The 18,584-nt window shown below is 47.5% G+C and overlaps 1 protein-coding gene and 2 non-coding genes across 6 annotated transcripts in view; 1 reads left to right on the forward strand and 2 right to left on the reverse strand.

Annotated features, from left to right (window-relative positions):
* Positions 1 to 15,278, forward strand: part of shank1 (SH3 and multiple ankyrin repeat domains 1) — a 76,249-nt gene extending 60,971 nt beyond the window's left edge. Inside the window, exons 19-28 of one of the 4 annotated variants that reach the window (XM_061748654.1) lie at positions 69 to 204; positions 272 to 352; positions 1,482 to 1,508; positions 1,587 to 1,643; positions 1,821 to 1,936; positions 5,446 to 5,548; positions 6,434 to 9,809; positions 12,021 to 12,911; positions 13,078 to 13,128; positions 14,009 to 15,278. In XM_061748654.1, coding sequence (XP_061604638.1) covers positions 69 to 204; positions 272 to 352; positions 1,482 to 1,508; positions 1,587 to 1,643; positions 1,821 to 1,936; positions 5,446 to 5,548; positions 6,434 to 9,809; positions 12,021 to 12,911; positions 13,078 to 13,084 — 4,794 coding nt within the window. In that variant the 3' untranslated portion in view covers positions 13,085 to 13,128; positions 14,009 to 15,278. The remainder of the gene's footprint in view (positions 1 to 68; positions 205 to 271; positions 353 to 1,481; positions 1,509 to 1,586; positions 1,644 to 1,820; positions 1,937 to 5,445; positions 5,549 to 6,433; positions 9,810 to 12,020; positions 12,912 to 13,077; positions 13,129 to 14,008) is intronic. The other 3 variants (XM_061748651.1, XM_061748652.1, XM_061748653.1) reach the window with 3 other exon arrangements.
* A 2,040-nt stretch (positions 15,279 to 17,318) lies between these two features.
* Positions 17,319 to 17,407, reverse strand: LOC133466681 (small nucleolar RNA SNORD88). The gene has a single exon (XR_009785012.1). It is a non-coding gene; the product is annotated as a small nucleolar RNA SNORD88 (small nucleolar RNA).
* A 224-nt stretch (positions 17,408 to 17,631) lies between these two features.
* On the reverse strand, positions 17,632 to 17,722 carry LOC133466680 (small nucleolar RNA SNORD88). Its single transcript, XR_009785011.1, has one exon. It is a non-coding gene; the product is annotated as a small nucleolar RNA SNORD88 (small nucleolar RNA).
* Between the last annotated feature and the right edge of the window lie 862 nt (positions 17,723 to 18,584).

Raw genomic sequence — 18,584 nt, forward strand, 5'->3', positions numbered from 1 at the left:
ATAATAATAATCGTATGTAGCCGTGTTGGTAATCCCAGAGCAGGAAAAATCCTCCTTGTCTTTTCTAGGTCAATGGTCAGAATGTGGTGAAGGTGGGTCACCGCCAGGTGGTCAACATGATCCGGCAAGGTGGCAACAGCCTGATGGTCAAGGTGGTCATGGTGACCCGCAACCCCGACATGGAGGAGGGCGCCCGCAAGAAAAGTAAGGTGTCAAGAGAAGGAATCCTCGTGAGTGACCTCTTGTGACCGTTGTCATGCTTGCATTGCAGTCCCGCAGCAAAGCAAGAGGCTGAGCACACCTGCCATCGCCCTGCGCTCCAAGTCCATGACTTCGGAGCTGGAGGAGATGGGTCAGCAGAACACTTTTACATGGCTTTAAAAGGAGATACTTTTTACTTCTACTCGAGTATTTTTGTTAAGAAACGCTACTTTTACTCTTAATATTTAATAATTACTTTTAATACAGTTGTTGTATACTTAATAATTGTCTGCCACAATTTTCCATTGACTTCTGATTTCAAACTGAATTTATTGTTAACAATATATATAATATAACATGGTGAGGTAACTATATGTTGATATGGTTTTCATAGTCATAAGGGCCCTCTGAGGAAAACCATAACTATGATGTGGCCCACAAAAATAAACAAGTTTGACATCCCAAGTCATTTGGAACATTTTCAGAAAACCAAACAAAAACCAACATTTTGATATCGTTAAGTCTAATAACATAAGTGCCAAACTTGTTTTCAACTGACTGTCACAATGTCATTGAGAAAAATATCAGTGGTTCCTAGGAATAGTAGAAAGTCAAGTTTATTTGTGTAGCCCTTAATCACGAAAGAGTCTCGCAGGGCTTCACAGGCCCACAGTGGACAAACATTGACGATTGCTTTTTTTTTCTTTTCCGAAATGGTCAAATATGACGTAAGCAACTATGATATTAGGCTTACGTATTTATGACCCTTTGTTTGATTATTATTATTATTTTATTTATTTCTTTTTTAAAGTAGAGGAAGTTTTTTCTTGTTTTCTGAAAATGGTCAAATATGACTTGGGGCAACTGCTATTGGATGAGTGACTTTGCAGTTGCAGATGCTTTTCCTCTCCAGTCCTATGGGTGGCAGCAGTGGTTGTTGCATACCACTTTCCAAATATCAAATAAAGGGAAACTTACAATTTTTTTTTTTTTTTTTTTTTTTTGTCCCCTCATGGTGCCATCTGTATATTTCAACAGTGGAAAGAGGTGCACATTTATTTATTTACTACTTATTTTATGACATTATTTCCTGTCTTTAATATACAGTTACTGCATGTAAAAAAGTGTTTTGGGATAACTTTAGTTGTCATTTCCAACAAAGTATTTGCATCCAAGTGCATGTCCCGCTCCGGGGAACACAATTAGTATTCCGCGTAACAATGCTGTCATGCTCCCGCCAAAGACGAGTGTCCTTTTTGTCCTCCTCCTCCTCCTCGCAGCTGCTACCCCATGGAAAAAAAAGTCAGGTAATCTCCCGGCCACTCTTAAATTGTTTTTATCCCTCACCGACCGCCTGTGCTCACTCGTCGCCTTTCTCCTTGCAGAACTGGAATCTTCCCAAGTGGCTGAGAAGAAGCGGACCGTCTACCAGATGGCTCTGAGTAAGGCCTTGTCATCGTCCTCATCGTCTCCCGCCTTCCTCGTCCCATCATTTTTCCTGTCCGTTTTGCGTGGCTTCCCCCCCCCCCCCTTTTTTTTCCCGTTTCATTGCCGTGTGCGTTCCCTCCTCTTCTGTCCTTCCTTTCTTTTCCTTCCTCTTCCCTCGCTCTTGCTCTCAGATAAATTAGATGAAATTCTTGCAGCGGCTCAGCAGACAATCAGCACCAACGAGGCGGCGGGGACGCGGGGACAGGGGCCCAAACGGGACAGGGGACGCACTTTCTATAGCAATGAGGTATGTGTGTGCGTAATATGAACTGTAAACATACCGGGTGGTTAAATGTAAAAAAAAAAACTGGATACAACTTACTTATTACATTTAGTTTTGTTTCCTGGCAAGATTTCCTTCAAGCCTGACCCCAGAATTGCTCTTCATTCTCACATGCTTCCATTCACATCCTGCCTTCACTGAAACCTATTTTTCCGTTGACCTTCCTTTGTCCCGACCTTGCCTCCTTCCTTTCTGACCTCTCTCTGTCCTTCCCTCAGACTTGCTTTCTATTAATGCTTTCTTCGTTCGTAAAAACCTGCTTTTCTCTTACTTCCTTCCCTCCTACCTTTTTTTTGCCATCCTTCCATTGTTCTCCCTTCCTTTCGATCCTAACTTTCTTTGTCTTCCTTCCTTCCTTCTCTTTGTTCATCTTCTTTACCTTCTTTCTTCTGTCCCACCTTCCTTTTTGCCTTCCGTCCGTCTTTCCAATCCTAAATTTCATTGTCTTCCTTCTTCCCTTTGTTCATCTTCCATCCTTCCTTCCCTCCTCAGCCCTGCTTTCCCCCCTTTCTTCCTCAATTCCCCCTTCCTTTTCATCTTCCTTCATTTCTTCCCCATTCCTTCCTTCCTTTCTTCAAGCCTCTCTTCCTTCTTTCCTTCCTTATTTCTTTCCCTCCTTTTTGCCTTCCTTCATCTTTCCCTGCTTCCTTTCTTCTTTCCTTCCTTTCTGCCTTCCATCCTTCTGTCAGTACATGGGTTCACCACGGCCTCAATGTCAAAACCGACAAATGAAGCGGGGAGACAATTCTTTGATTCTACGTTGAGTGGGAGATTCTTTGAATTGAGACACTCTTTGACAGGCAGGTGCAGGAATGCGACAACGGTTTGGTCCGCAGCAGAGCGGAACGCGCTCGTTTCCAGACCTTGGTACACTGGCGAACGTGGGTTTGCAGAGAAGGAACCGCAAAAATCGCTCTCCTGTGAAGGAAAGACTGGTGGTTGATAACCCAAGGAGCACTTGAAATGGGACATAGTGTACCTAAGGAGGAGCGCGGCAAGGAACTATGGCCATACTCAATCCAGGCAACGTGGGTGCTTCACAAAGCGCTATGAGACATGCAACAGAGTGCAGTCTCCAGGTGCTGGTTGGTGCATGCACATTGTCCATTGGCCTGAAGATGGTAACCAGACGAGAGACTTACACCAATGCACAGTGCTGTACAAAATGCTTTCAAAACCATGTCAGAAGGGATGCCATGCAATCGGAAAATGTGGCGGACCAGTTGGTCGGCAGTTTCTTTGGCCAGCGGGAGTTTGGGAAGTGCAATAGAGTGTGCTACCTTAGAAAACTTGTCCACCACAGTGAAAACGACAGTGTTTCATTTTTGACCGGGGGAGTCCGGTAACAAAGATGGTTTTGGCCATTCAATGACCGCAGTTACCTTGGCTGGGTCCATCTGGAGCTGCCCCTTAGTAACAACGTAGCCCAGGGAGGTGGTCTTTGAAACAATGTAACTCACACTTTTCCGCATTCACGAAGAGCTTGTTCTTGAGAGGTCTCTGGAAAACCTGGCGAACATGTTGTTTATGATCTGCGCTGGAAATGGAGAAAATCAGGATGTCATCAAGGTTCACAAAGACAAATTTGCTCATCATCACACAGGATGTCGTTGACCATTGGAAGACAGCAGGGGGCATTGGTTAAGCCGAAAGGCATGACGAGGTATTCGTAGTGCCCTCTATGAGTGTTGAATGCCGTCGTCTTGGGGGATGGTCGCTTGTAGTTGGTTAGCGATTGTAATCCATGCCAGACTGACTTGGAGTCGTTAGCGGTATACTGTTTTTCTACCTAATTTCTCTTTGCAATGTTAATTTCTGTAGTCAGCTGGTTTCTAGCGCAATTATACAGGGCACTATCCCCACTTCGATATGCGTCTTCTTTAGCCTGGCGAAGTTGCTTAAGTTTGGCAGTGAATCACACAGCTTGTTGTTATTGAACGGTCCGAATGTCTTTGTTGGTACACGCACAGCTCCACAGAAACTGATATAGGATGTGACGCAGTCCGTATATTCATCTAGGCTGTAGCTATTAATCTGTGCAGTCTCAGCAGTCTTGAAGTTCTAACTTTGCTTTGTTTTCACCACAGGTTTCGCCTGTATGTTGGTATTAAGTGAATTAAGCAGTGATCAGATGAGCCCAGAGCTGTGCGGGGGATAGCACGGTATGCGTCGTTATTTAGCGTGGTATAGCAGTGGTCTAGAATGTTGTTTTTCCCTGGTACGACAGTCAATGTGTTGTATTTAACGGACTTCGTGGTTCAGTTTGGCCCCAAGAACAATGAGGGGTAAATCTGGGTGCTTTTTTTCAAGCTCGTTTACTTGTTCAGCGAGCATTAGCAGTGCGGCATTTGTTTTAGCTCGAGGAGGAAAGTAGACGCCCGTAAGTATGAATGGAGCGAACTCGCACGGCGAGTAGACTGACTCAGCCCGGGCTGCAGTGTGTGTTGAGCTCCGTGACGTCGGTGCAGCGTTTTTCGTTGTTTTCCCTGATAACGCCGTGACGCGGTCTGCCCGGTGTGGTGGGACGCCTGGAAGAGTGAATGATAGCTCGATTACTGACTCCACGCAGGTGGTTGATAATCTGGTGACCCGTTGGTGTCCCAGAGTGCCTAAAGAACAGTCAGCGGCAATCAAGAAGCTGAGATGCACACAGCAGTCGAGCTCAGGGGGTGCTGAGACGTCGCACCTGACACCTTCCGTGCCAGACCTGCTTTTTTCCCTTCCTTTCTTCCTACCTTCCTTCCTTTTTCTCTCCCTCCTTCCTTTCTTTTTGCATTCTTCCTCACCTTGTCCCCCCTTCTTACCCTCATACCTTCCATCTTTTCTTTCCTCCTAATTTTATTTTTGCCTTCATTCCTTCCTCCCTCCTTTCCTTCTCTTGCATCTTCCTTTTTGTCTTCTATCCCTATTTCTTTCCCTCCTACCTTGCTTTTTCTATTTTTGTTCCCCCTTCCTTACGTCTGCCTTTCCTTCCTTCCCACATGGCTTCCTTTATGCCATCCTTCCTTCCTTCTACATCAGACCTGCTTTCCTCCTCCATTTGTTCATTCCTTCTTTCCATCTTTTTTGTCTTCCCTTCTTTCCTTCCCTCAGACCCGCTTTTCAACTGAGCGGCTGTGATGGTGGAGTTCACGCGCTCTATAAGTGCACTCCATTTTTCATTTTAATCTTGACCTTCTTCCTTTTTACTACCTTCCCTCCTTTCCTTTCACTTTCCTTCCACCTTAGACCTGCTTTGTCTTCTTCCACAGCAATTCTTCCTTCGCTTAAAACGGCATTTCTGCCTTCCTGCTTCTCCTCCTTTGATACTTGTCCAATACTGCTTTAGAATCCACTTTCTTTGTTCTTGACTCCATTTTTTTGTGCTATTAATTGAAATACTTGTAACAAAAAAAAAAGTGAATTAAAAGGGGTATACCTACTTTTGGCGCAATATGCAAGTGTGTGTATTAAGTCTCTTTGTGCTCTTCTAGCCAAACTACGCGGACCAGGCCGGTCTGGTTCTGGCCTACGAGCGGGGCCACTATGCTACACCTCACGGCCCCCCGCACGGTATGCTGCGGCAGAAATCAATTGGTGAGGTGGTCTGTTTCTCCTACCTGTCCGTGCGTCCGCCTGTCTGTCTGTCCTCTGGACCTGCTGGGGGATCGTACTGTGCTGGTCTGTTTGTCCGTGGCCCCTAAGTGTCTTTGTGGAAGGCTTCTGTTGTGTTCTCCATGTGCCTGTGGTGTAAACATAACAGCACTTGCAACATTACAATTTCAAGACAGTGGAACCACGAAAGGTCGAACATGTACCTTAAAACTGCGCTTTGAGTGTTTTTAGGTAGCATTCTTGACTGTTGTGCAGGTGTGAAAACCACTGTTGAAAACACAAAACACTCAAGTCTTTAACAATGAACAATATCTATCGTCGTCGTCTGTACGCCTCACCTGTCATTTTTCGTTGGTACAGTCTTTGCCGTGATGTATGTATAAAACAAGACAACCGCAAAGACACAAAAACGGGAAAAAGAATTGAACTTCATCCTATAAAAGTCTAGTTTAACTTGGAAAAAAACCGGACTGCTTTGAACATAACTTCCTGTGTATATTTTTCCTCTCTTATTGAGGCTGCTTTTTTGGAAGAAATATCATAGTGTGACAGCATCTTCATGTTGATCAAATTCCAAATTGGGGGCACTTTTTCCATGATTCTTTTCCCACCAGTGGGCCCTGGAGGAGTCACGGGATTTCACTCTTTGAGTCACTTCCCGCTATACTATACTCTCTACTGTTCTGGATTATAACAAGAATATAACCGAGACAGACTTGTAAATTTACTGGCTCAAGGCTTGAGGACAGACTTGGCGGTGGGTAGACAGGCAGTTAGATCGAGACAGACATCCTCAATTTTCCTGTGCCTGTTGTTGTTTCCTTAAGTAGTCACATTCAACTTCTCCGGTTTCTTCTGTGGTTCTAGGAGTGCCCGAGGAGGAAAAGCAGCACCTGCATCCTCCGGCCATGAAGTTTGCCCGCAGCCTGTCAGTGCCCGGCCCGGATGACATCCCGCCTCCCCCAACCACGGCGCCGCCGGACCCTCCCTTCTCCTCTGCACCGCCCCTGGGTTGGAGAGCCAAGTCGTCCCAGCAGCCCTCTGTCACCGTGTCGCAGTCCTTGGCTGCCTCTTCCTCGTACTACCAGCCCTACTCCCAGGCGGTGCACTTAACCCAACTGGGCCGGGAGAGAGGGGGTGGAACAGTGGACCACTCGTCTTTCTATTCCCACGTGGGCGCCCACACCGCCCAAAGTAGAACTGCCACACGGAAGGTTGCCTATACTGGAGAGCCTATCGGTGTCACAGGGGGCATTAAAGCCACTGGTCTTCGGAGGGGCTACAGTAGTGCCGTACCCCCGTCGAGCATTGCGACCGTCATGCCGCAGCAACAGCAGATGGGTCAACCACAACGAGTAGAGCGCAGCACAACTGGAGCAGGGGGTCCTAAAGGCGGCGCCCGGAGAAGCAAGGGTCCTCTGGTGAAACAATCCAAGGTGGAGGACCTACGAGCAGCCCAGGGCACACTGGGGGGGAAAGTGGAGAAGAGCTCCATTCCCATCCCCACCATCATCGTTAAGGCCCCCTCCACCAGCAGCAGCGGGCGAAGCAGCCAAGGCAGCAGTGTGGAGGCTGACACCCCAGCTCCTGGGGAGGCAAATGAAACCAAACCCCCCCACGGTCCTCCTCTTCGTAGTCCTGCTCCACAGCCTCCTGCGCCACCCTCCGTCCCCGCACCTTCGCCTCCATCACTGCCTTCCATGCGAGCCCAGGATGGGCTGGACTTCACCAGCCAGTTTGGGGCAGCCGTCGTGGGTGCGGCTCGCCGGGACCGCGAACGGTTTCACGAAGCCCGCAGGAAGAGCGCCTCCTTGTTCATGTCTGCGGACGAGGACATGGGTCTTAGTAGTGATGGCATGGGAGGACTAACACGGGCTCACCTGTCACAGCAGCAGCTCAACACGCAAGCGGAAAGTTCTTCCTCTAAGCTGCGCCCCTCGAAGTCTATCGACGAGGGCATGTTCTCCGGAGACACCTTCATCCATCACACCCGCAGCATGCCTCCAGCTTTTGGGCTACCAGAGTACTCCTCACCGGCCCTGGACTATCAGCCTAAATCTGTGCCTGCTGACCTGTACACCGCCGCAGGAAGGCAGCCCGCCCCCTCGTCCACTTTCATTCACCCCTTGACAGGAAAGGCTCTGGACCCCACATCGCCACTAGGCCTCGCCCTGGCAGCCAGGGAGCGTGCCCTGCGCGATGACAGCAGGTTACGAAGGGGCCCAGAGCGCCCTTTCATCCGTCAGATGTCCAGCGTGGTCTTCCCATCATCTACCGTCACCTCGCAGCCGGTGTCGTCTACCGCCCAGTCCTCCAGCTCCTACTTGGTGACCTCCTCTTCCCTGGCTGCCACCACTCCTTCTGTTGGACGTCCACCTTCACCCAGAATCCTCAGAGGGGGCGTGTGGGCTGATGAGGGCGGCGGCGGTGTGGAAAGAGAACGGGAAGGGGGTGGCGCTCGTGAGGGACTTAGAGTTCGCTTCTCAGAGGACAAACCGGTCCACACGCACCACTACCAGTCCCAGCCGTATCAGCCCGGCTTTAAGGAGAGGGAGCGATCGAGGGAGCGAGAGAGGGAGGCCTCTAGGGAACTAGAGCAGGAAGGCTACATGAGAAGAGCAGAACAGGCCGCTAATGAGCAGGCATCCCAGCAACCTCGGCGGCCCTCGTTCCTCAGGATGGACAGTCAAACTGACGCCTACATCTTGTCCCACACCACTCCCTCCACTCGACCGATTAGTACTCAGCAAACAGCCAGTGCTACTGGGAACACTGGGTCTGGCCTGATGGTTCTTCCGCCCCCCGCCCCGTCGGTGGACGCAGACGATGAATTTGTCTATGCCGACCCCCTTCCACCACCATTAGAGTTTGCCAACAGCTTCGATAGGGGATACTCGCAACATCGGCTTCTCCCCAACATGACCCAAGAGAAGGCGCCGCCTCCTCTGCCTCCCCCACCACCGCCACCGCCTCCACCTCCACCTGCCCAAAAAGAACTGTTTGGAAGTGTGTTTCCCGCTCACACGCCCCTGCCTTCGCCCCAGGCGGGTGACTCCACTGCCTCCAGCCTCACTTCTTATGACAGCGAGGTAGCTAATCTGACTCAATCTGCTCACTCCCCCTCCCAGACATCACCCAACCCACCTCCTCCCCACTCACCCTCCATCCTGCATCCCACATCAACAAGTGGACCCCCACCTCCACCCTCGGTGTCGCCACCCCCGCCACCTGGCTCCTATCACAGACCCTTATCTGTGTCCCATCCCCACCACCTGTACAACAGCACCCATGCTCCTGGGCGCTCCTCACCCACTCCGCCACTTACTGTGACACCGCCTCCTGCTTACCGGGGTCCCCCTGCACTTTCTTCCACAGCTGCCACCTCAGTTCCTCTGCAGACCACAAGCTGTGCCACCACAACCGCCGCTGCTGCCACCACAACAAGCACCTCCACGCAACTCTACCATGAGCGAACCCACGCCACATACACCGCCTCTATTCAGAGCACCCACCACAGGACCGGGGAGCGCCACCGTCCACCCCCTGCTGCCAAGAAGGGAGAATCCCAGGAGACAGTTGTGGACTCTGGGATAGAAGAGCTGGACAGCCGCAGTAGTAGCGACCACCACTTGGACAGCATCCTGGCTAATGTTCGGGCGGACAGGTTCGACCGAGGGGAGAGGGCAGGCAACCGGTTAGCAGGTGGGACAGCGGAACCGGGGGAACGTGGGGATTTTCTGGAGTCTTACATGAGCTACCTGGATGGGCAAACTTTTGAGATGCAGAATGCCACAGCAGCAGCATCAACCTACCCAAAAAGCAGCCGGTTCAGGGAGGGAAGTCGAGTGGGCGAGCTCCACAGACAGACCAGCACCGCTCCCGCATCCTTCCACTCCCACAGGCGAAGAGACGACCAGGACCATGAGGAGGAGGAGGCCGAGGAGGGCGCCACGACGGAAGACGAAAGCGGCCAGGACGGGTACGGGATGAGAGACATGCAGAATTTAGGACGTCCCAATTCACCTTATTTTGAACGCCCACGCACTCCCGAAATGAAGCCTCTCTGGGGTGAGGGACAGATTGGCAGAGACACCAGGGGGCAGTTCAGGACACTCTTAGAGGGGAAGAAGATTTACCCTCCAGCATCGAGTATGAAGCCAAATATGATCAATGAGCTGAACAGCAAACTGCAGCAAAGAACCAAGGACAGCTGGAGCAGCCAGAGACCACTGAGCAGACACAGGTACACAAGCCTTTTTGTCACTTCATGACCTTCAGATCAGGGGGGGGGGAACTCGAGTCTTATGACTTGACACAAGAATAAGACACCAATTTTCGGACTTTGGACGATTTTGGAAAAACTCATGAAGGACTCGACTTTGACTCTGTATTCACAGGGTTTGACTTGACTTGGACATGAACAACGTGACTTGACAGGTTTTGCCTGTTTACATTTGAAAATCTGCTTTGTCAAGATCGTGTGCCACAGAACAACTTCGTCCGTCATTGTAAAACCCACAAAGACAGTTAAGCTACGTTAACTTCGCAGTTTCGATTACCGATAGCTGGTCAAACTAAGCTTCATGTTTCTTCTGTTTCAGTGAAAAGAAGAAAGTAATAGACATTATGGAGACTGGTTTTGGAACCATTAAAAATCATTTATAAATGTGATTTGTGAAATTGTTAGTACAACTAAGTTATTCAAGTACAGCTATTGAGTGGAAAGGGGCTAATGTGTAAAACAAGATTGTATAACTTGACTTGCTTAACCCAAATACAGCGGGTACGGAAAGTATTCAGACCCCCTTCATATCTTTCCTCATTAATGTCCACACATCACCCCATATTGACAGAAAAAAAACTGATTTTTTTTGAAATTTTTGCAGATTTATTAATAAAGAAAAACTGAAATATCACAGCCATAAGTATTCAGACCCTTTGCTGTGACTCATATATTGAACTCGGGTGCTGTCCATTTCTTCTGATCATCCTTGAGATGGTTCTACACCTTCACTGGGGTCCAGCTGTGTTTGATTATACTGATTGGACTTGATTAGGAAAGCCACACACCTGTCTATAGAAGACCTTACAGCTCACAGTGCATGTCAGAGCAAATGAGAATCATGAGGTCAAAGGAACTGCCTGAAGAGCTCAGAGACAGAATTGTGGCAAGAAACAGATCTGGCCAAGGTTACAAAAAACATTCTGCTGCACTTAAGGTTCCTAAGAGCACAGTGGGTTCCATAATCCTTAAATGGAAGACGTTTGGGATGACCAGAACCCTTCCAAGAGCTGGCCGTCTGGGCAAACTGAGCAATTGGGGAGAAGAGCCTTGGTGAGAGAGTTAAAGAAGAACCCAAAGATCAGTGTGGCTGAGCTCCAGAGATCCAGTCGGGAGATGGGAGAAAGTTCCAGAAAGTCAACCATCACTGCAGCCCTCCACCAGTTGGGGCTTTATGGTTCAGTGGCCCGACGGAAGCCTCTCCTCAGTGCAAGACACATGAAAGCCCGCATGGACTTTGCTAAAAAACACCTGAAGGACTCCAAGATGGTGAGAAATAAGATTCTCTGGTCTGATGAGACCAAGATAGAAATTCTTGGCCTTAATTCTAAGGGGCATGTGTGGTGAAAACCAGGCACTGCTCATCACCTGTCCAATACAGTCCCAACATTGAAGCACGGTGGTGGCAGCATTATGCTGTGGGGGGTGTTTTTCAGCTGCAGGGGACAGGGAGACTGGTTGCAAAAGATGAATGTGGCCAAGTACGGGGATATCCTGGACGGAAACCTTCTCCAGAGTGCTCAGGACCTCAGACTGGACGGAAGGTTCACCTTCCAACAAGACAATGACCCTAAGCACGCAGCTAAAATAACGAAGGAGTGGCTTCAGAACAACTCAGTGACTGTTCTTGAATGGCCCAGCCAGAGCCCTGACTTCAACCCAATTGAGCATCTTTGGAGAGACCTGAAAAGGGCTGTTCACCAACATTCACCATCCAACCTGATAGAACTGGAGAGGATCTGCAAGGAGAAATGGCAGAGGATCCCTAAATCCAGGTGTGAAAAACCTATTGCATCATTCCCAAAAAGACTCATGACTGTATTAGCTCAAAAGGTCCTTCTACTAAATACTGAGCAAAGGGTCTGAATACTTATGGCTGTGTGATATTTCAGTTTTTCTTTAACAAATCTGTCAATATGGAGTGCTGTGTGTACATTAATGGGGGGGGGGGGGGGGGGTTTAGCAAATGGCTGCAATATAACAGTGAAAAGTTTTAGGGGGTCTGAATACTTTCCGTGCCCATTGTAAGTCAAAATTTAGTGGGGACTCGACTCGACTTGAAGGTCAAGACTTTATACTTATCTTGATTTGCACATATGTGACTTTTGTCCTATCTCTGTTTCAGATACTCAGTCGAACCTTTTGACATGACTTTCTCTTTTGATTCCTCAGATTCTCTGAAGATTCGGCCTCAGCTCTGAGTCCCCCGTCGGCTCGCTCCCAGTCGCCGTCACCAATCTCTTTATCGCAACCTTCCCTGTGCCCTTCCCCGACCCCTGCCTCCCAGTACCCCAACTGGAGACGTTCGCCATCCCCTCAGCCTCCCGCTCCCTCGCAGCCTCCCCGTTCACATTCCCCGCTGTCCCCAACGTCCTATTCCCCTTATCCAACCTCCCCCAAGCACAGACCTGTCTACCGGACCAAAGCCCTGGAGTTCCAGTTCATCCCAAGTCGCGAGTCCCGTAAGGCAGATCCTCACATGCTCCAGCGTAGGCGAGCACCCAGTCCTCTCATCTCCCCGTCGGAGAGGCCCAAACTGGGACCGCCCCGTCCCTCGTCCCTCCCTCTGCTCCCCACTTCGCCTCTGTACAGTGCCATGTACGACCTACGGGGCTCAATCACCCCGCCCTCGCCCGGCAACACTCTTGGAGACCCCTACTTCTCACCCTCACCGCCCCTCTTTGCACCCTCCGGAGCCCCACCTCCTCCAAACTCCACCTTGGTTGTTTCCCGCTCCCTTTCTCCCACTCACTTCCTGTCCGGGACGTCCTCTCCACCCCTGCACCCACTTCCTCCACCCACCTGTCTGAGCTACCCCCACCTGCCGCCCCCATCCCCGACCAAGCCCTTCGCCTCCAAGCCGCTGCCCTACTGGACCAAGTACGACGTGGCCGACTGGCTGGGCTACCTGAATCTGGCCGAGCATCGTGAGCGCTTCCTGGACAACGAGATCGACGGCACCCACCTGCCCTCGCTCACCAAGGACGACTACCTGGATTTGGGCGTCACCCGCGTGGGCCACCGCATGAACATAGAACGGGCCCTGAGGTCGGTTATTGACAGGTATGGCTAAAGATTCACTGACGAGAGCGAGGTTGTCGCGGTAGTAGAAAGGTCCCGCCTGTTTTTCAGATTCAGATTAAAGAAAACTATTTATCCCAGAGGGGCAAATTGGGGGATTGTATACAGGTTTACAGAATCTTTACTTTGCTTCCTTATGTTGTTTCAGACTGTAATGAGTGTACAGAGCTATACTACAGGAAGTTCAGAGGCGCAAAAGGTGACTTTTAACTATACTTCTACAGTCCTCAAAATCCATCCAGCCATCAATTTTCTATAGCACTCATCCTCGTTAGGATGACAGGGAAGATTTGACTGCGGATCTCCTGTCTGTGAGGTGGACCAATTTACCACTGTGCTGCCAGTCTCTGAAATCAGAATCAGCCTATCCCAGCTAACTTTTAAAATCTTCGATTAATGTGAGAAGCATGTTTCAGGTTGTGGGGGAAAAAGGGAGATTTGAACCCAGATCGCTTGACTGTGAGACAGATCTGCTAACCACACTTTGTGCTACCAACCAGTCACCAACTTAAGACACCAAATGTGGGTTGAGATAAGAAAAACAACAAATATTTTTCAATCCTATCCAGGCTAACTTTTAGCAAGAGGAGCGGTGTCCATCCTGCACTTTAGTCTTCGATGAATTAACCTTACAAGTATGTTTTTGGAATATTGCTAAACATTAATCACAGTGCTGCCCATCTCCGAAATAGGTCAGTTAGCCTATCTCAGCTAACATTTAGTCTTCAATTAACCTAGCAACCCCGATCTCCTTACTGTGAGGCAGATCAGCTAACCACTAACTCACTGCCAATCACCAAAGCTAGACACCAACTTTTAAGTTGTGAGCTAATAAAAGTAACAAAATGCTAAATGTTTTTATACTATCCCACTGAGTTTTGGTGAGAGAAATGGGGTCCACCGTTGACTTTAGAGTCTTCAAGTAACCTTAGAGGTATGTTTTTGGAATGCGGGAGGAACTGAGATTCTAACACAGATCTCCTGACTGCTGCCCAACTTAGACCCCGAATTCTAAAGTCGTGAGCTATGTAAAGCAACAAAGTGTCCGACTCGTGTTTTGTTTCTTTGGTGTCCTCCAGGCTTTCCAGCAGTCCCTTCCCCATCTCGGTCCTCTCGCCTCGGGACGAGGGGAGGATGGATGACGGTAGTCGCAATTGAGGTGGCGGAATTTAGTGGATTCACCTGAAAAGTTGAGGAAGATGATGGGGTGTGCCAAAATTGAAACATCGGGATATGTCAGGACCAACAAAGGGCTCCCCCGTATGCGACCCGCTCCTCCCCAAACGGACACCAAGATGCCCTTTGGCAATGCCATGACATCACAATACCGAGAGTGACCAAAGGAATGGTCCGAAATCCAAAACGGGAGCTGGAGAAAGATTTTGCTTGACATTGGGGAATATTTCCAGGCTTACCTCAGCGCTGTGATCGACATCCATCGTCACTTTTAATGACAAACATACAGACTGGTCACTGTATCACGTTGTTGTAGCATAAACAAGTGCCCAGACCGACAACATAAAAAAATGGTACACACACTATGGAAAACCTTTGAGCATTTATTCCATATCCTCCTAGTGCAATGAATTGCCCAGATACTAGTATATTTTTTTTTTACCTCACTAGTAAGACAATTCAAGGTACTAGTAGAATGACTATGGCACACTAGTAGAAAAACTACATTACTAGTGAGGCCAAACTGTGCGCTACTAGTACTACTAATGAAGTGGTAGATGTAGTCTGGGAACTGGTAGAATTTTATAATGTCACTAATAGTACGAGTCACTCGCAATTGTCAACTAGTGCACAATTTTGCCTCACGGGTCGTTCTACTAGGACGCAGAAATGTACAGTAGTGAAAGTCAGTTGTGGAAAAACCGTCACTTGTAAGACAGTCGTATTGTTAGTGCACCCTAGTCATTCTACTAGTGCACCATGGTAATTCTAGTGTGCCCTAGTCATTCTTCTAGCGCACCGAAATGCCATATAGCCGTTGGAACGCAATCAGAATCTGAATCATCTTTATTTGCCACGTGTGTCAGAAACACACAAGGAATTTGTCTCCGGTAGTGGGAGCCGCTTTAGTACGCCAAAATATACTTTTAGGACTACGTAGAGCCACTTAGCAATGAAGGGTTGCCATTAACGTGGTAATCCTGATTCAATTGAACAAATAATGCAGAGCCCTCAAGCAAATTAGAGCAGTTTGAAATGACTAATGGAGCAAGTCTGGTACAGTGGAATTAATAGTGCTAGTAAGACTCTCATTCGACAAGTGAGCCCCATTCATTCTAGTCATTATACTGGTGCACAGAAATGTAATACAGTTGTGGGGGGGGGGGGGGGGGGGGGAAACATCACTAGTAAGACAGTCATCCTACTAGTACACCCCCGTCGTTCGAGTCCTATAAGTTTGCCCTAGTTGTTCTACTAGAGCAGTGAATTATATTACTAGTGAGGATTAAAAAAAAAAGCAAAGTAGTGCACGGATAATTCAGGACACTAGTATGTCAAATAAATGCCCATACGGCTTTCCATTTCTACACACACACACACACAGGTATATCGAGTATCTATAAACATTTGGGTAAGAAGTACGCAAGAACATTTGAGGACTTCCTGTCTGGCAAAGCCTACTTCCTGGATACAAACTGCCATGTCCCGCTTTCTTCCCATCCCGGAGGACTCGTTTTACTACTTGGATTCTTCGTACAACTTTTTACCGGGTCGACGGACGTCGTTAGCAGGATGATTTCGTTGTCGTCCTTACTGTTATTCCCGTGCTTTCAGTACCAGACAAAGTATTTTTGCATTTGAGCACATTTCAAATTCTTTTTTTCCACGCTTTAATCCTATTTTGGAGGTCAACGTATAGTGCTGAGTAGCTAACATGCTAATGATTCAGCGCTAGAAGAAATTGAGTTAAACTAAAAAGGGCTCTCTCTCTCGCACATCCTTTTACATCCATGTTTAATTTGGGGTTTTATAGTAATATTGGTGTGATTGGTCACCGAGGGATGTTCATGAATAACAATAAGGACGAATTAAGCTGTGGTTTTAAGCTCTATATAGAATCTCGTCTTCCAAATGAAAAGATATAATTAACGCCGCTGCTTTCTATCCAGTTTTGAGCCATGTATTTTATTTTACAATTTTTTTTTGTTGACCAACATTTTATTTTATGCAAAGACATACTGCAGGAGCATTCTACTTCTTCCGACAGGTCATTTCACGACTCCATCAGTAAACATTTGGCTCGACTGCATAGAAAGCAATTTATCTGTTAAGAGATTTTTTTTCTAAATGAGATTATGAACTGTGGAAAGATTTACTACAATATAAATATATACATACTGTATGTATATGTGACCCACATATACACATTCCTATAAATATATGAATATAAAGTGTTTTAAGAGACAAATTGTTAGAATTATAATAAAGACAATGGCAAGATTTTAATACATGCTTGGATTCCCTTCATGAAAGCAGTTTTTATACATCTTCCATACTGCGGAATCTCGTTATTGTCCCTTTAAGGGAAAAAAAGGGTACAGACCAGTGAGAATAAGACCGTTCGTCTAAATGTCACTCCCACTAACAAATGTTCAGTCCAGCGCTCATACCAAAATTACCTCCAAATACTCCATTACAGAAAGTGAAACAGGAACAAACTAGAATGACCATTAAGCCCCTAAAATACTCATGCTAGAATGTTTTGCTGAGAATGTGTTGAAATTAACACCCCCCCCCCTAAAAAAAATTTGAATGGTGTTGAAGAATGCTTTTTCTTTTTTGTCAGTCATATGAATTTTCATTGTGTATCAAGTCAAGGATATTTTCACTTTTTCCATCCCCAAAAAAAATATTCAAAACCTGGCTAGTGTATATAATTTGGAGCATATTTACCCAGATTAATTTGTATGCAGGAAGGAAGAAAATGTGACACTTTGGAGACAGTGAACATTTTATGAATGCTAACAATAGAACAGCAAGTAACGAATTTCCATCCATCCCGTCCATCTCTGCACAGGTGTGCCAAATTAGATTACAATCCTCCCCATCCGAACAATGATGGTGAAACTGGTGGGACGTGACACCTAGAGGGGTCCTTCACCCAATGCAGCTCCAAAGCTGTGGAACAGGGTCCCAGACAAATGCAACCTTAAAACATTACTACCTGGTGCCCATCACGGAATTTGTGACATGGGCCTGACAACCAGGTACTCGCCATAGAGTCCAATCATCAGACCTCCAGCCCAGCCACATTATAGTCCAAAAGAATGTTCCGGAACACAGTCTGACCAAATCACCTGGGAACCTGAAAAAGAATAAATAGTCTTCAGAACGACCCACAAACCAATCTCCAAAAAATAAATGCAGATTTCATGTCTCCTCAGACTCTGCCATGTCAGGAGCAGAGCTGCACGTTATCAACAGGAATGTTCTGAGCCCAGTGCAATCAATCACAGAAGTTATTATTATTATTATTTTTATTTTTTTAAAAAGATCATAACTACAATTCTAAATCACCATGTGTCGACATCTGGCAACCCAGGACCGGGCACCGAGGTGCCCAACCATGGTGGGTCCAAAGATGGATGATTCCATTGGGCTCTTCTGTGGAGATCTATAAAGAAAAATTAACAAATAAAGGTTATGGTGAAGTCATGGTCATAATTCTTTACATTTCAAATAAGTAAATCTCCTCAGAAACTTTGGCTTGTCAGGGCCAAAGATGCACAGAATCTCCATGTGGTCTCAGAGCCCAGTGCACGTCATCACAAGAGCATTTTCATTGGCGGAAAATTTTAAAAAAAAAGGGGGAGGGGGGGTTATATTTCACCATGTTGCGTTAGCTTGTAGCTACATTACCACATGGCCGGCTAACCACGTGCGACGAGGCCAAGGGGCCTTAAGATTCCCCACATAATTTCCAGGCAGGACACGCCCCACTGCAAGACGATTGGCTCATGCGCCGCGGGAAGGGCAGGGTACAACGATGAAACGAGATGACGATCCCAAACATGTGCCACATTTGTACGAAATAAAAACGAACTTTGTTATGGTTACGTTCAGGGTACGTGTTTGGTCTTAATGCGGTTTTGGATGAGTTAAGGTTAGGATTACATGAACGCCGCCACACTTAAATCACATCTTTTCCCGTCTGAAAGCAGTAGCGCGTTCTGCCGGGATACAGCAGCCTATCACAGTGCAGCGGCGCGAGTCCTGGAGCCAGTAAATTTGGAGCAGGGCGTGCCCTGCCTGGAAACCATGTGGGAAGCCTAGTACCGCACCCGAAAAGGAGTGACACGCCATTGAACAAATTAGCCAATTGAACGTTCACTCGTAGATTAATCGATGACGGCCGCGATAAAAATGGACAAAAACTTGATAAGGAGTAGTAATGTAATAGTATATTTAATTCGGCGAAGATTAGAATACGTCAAATTACTCCTTTAAAAAAAATAAGGTAATTGTGTAAACTACGACATGCAAAGTCACTACTGCTTGCATTAAAAACAACACTGTCACGTCTTTATATTAGTAATTCGCTGTTAAATGTCAACGCTTACCTCACACAGCTCACCGTCATGAGCACAAATGAGCAACATGCTCCGCCTGCCTCGATTTTATGCTCACTTGCCGGCTTCC

The sequence above is a fragment of the Phyllopteryx taeniolatus genome, chromosome 16, assembly GCF_024500385.1.
Source record: "Phyllopteryx taeniolatus isolate TA_2022b chromosome 16, UOR_Ptae_1.2, whole genome shotgun sequence".
NCBI lineage: Eukaryota > Metazoa > Chordata > Actinopteri > Syngnathiformes > Syngnathidae > Phyllopteryx > Phyllopteryx taeniolatus.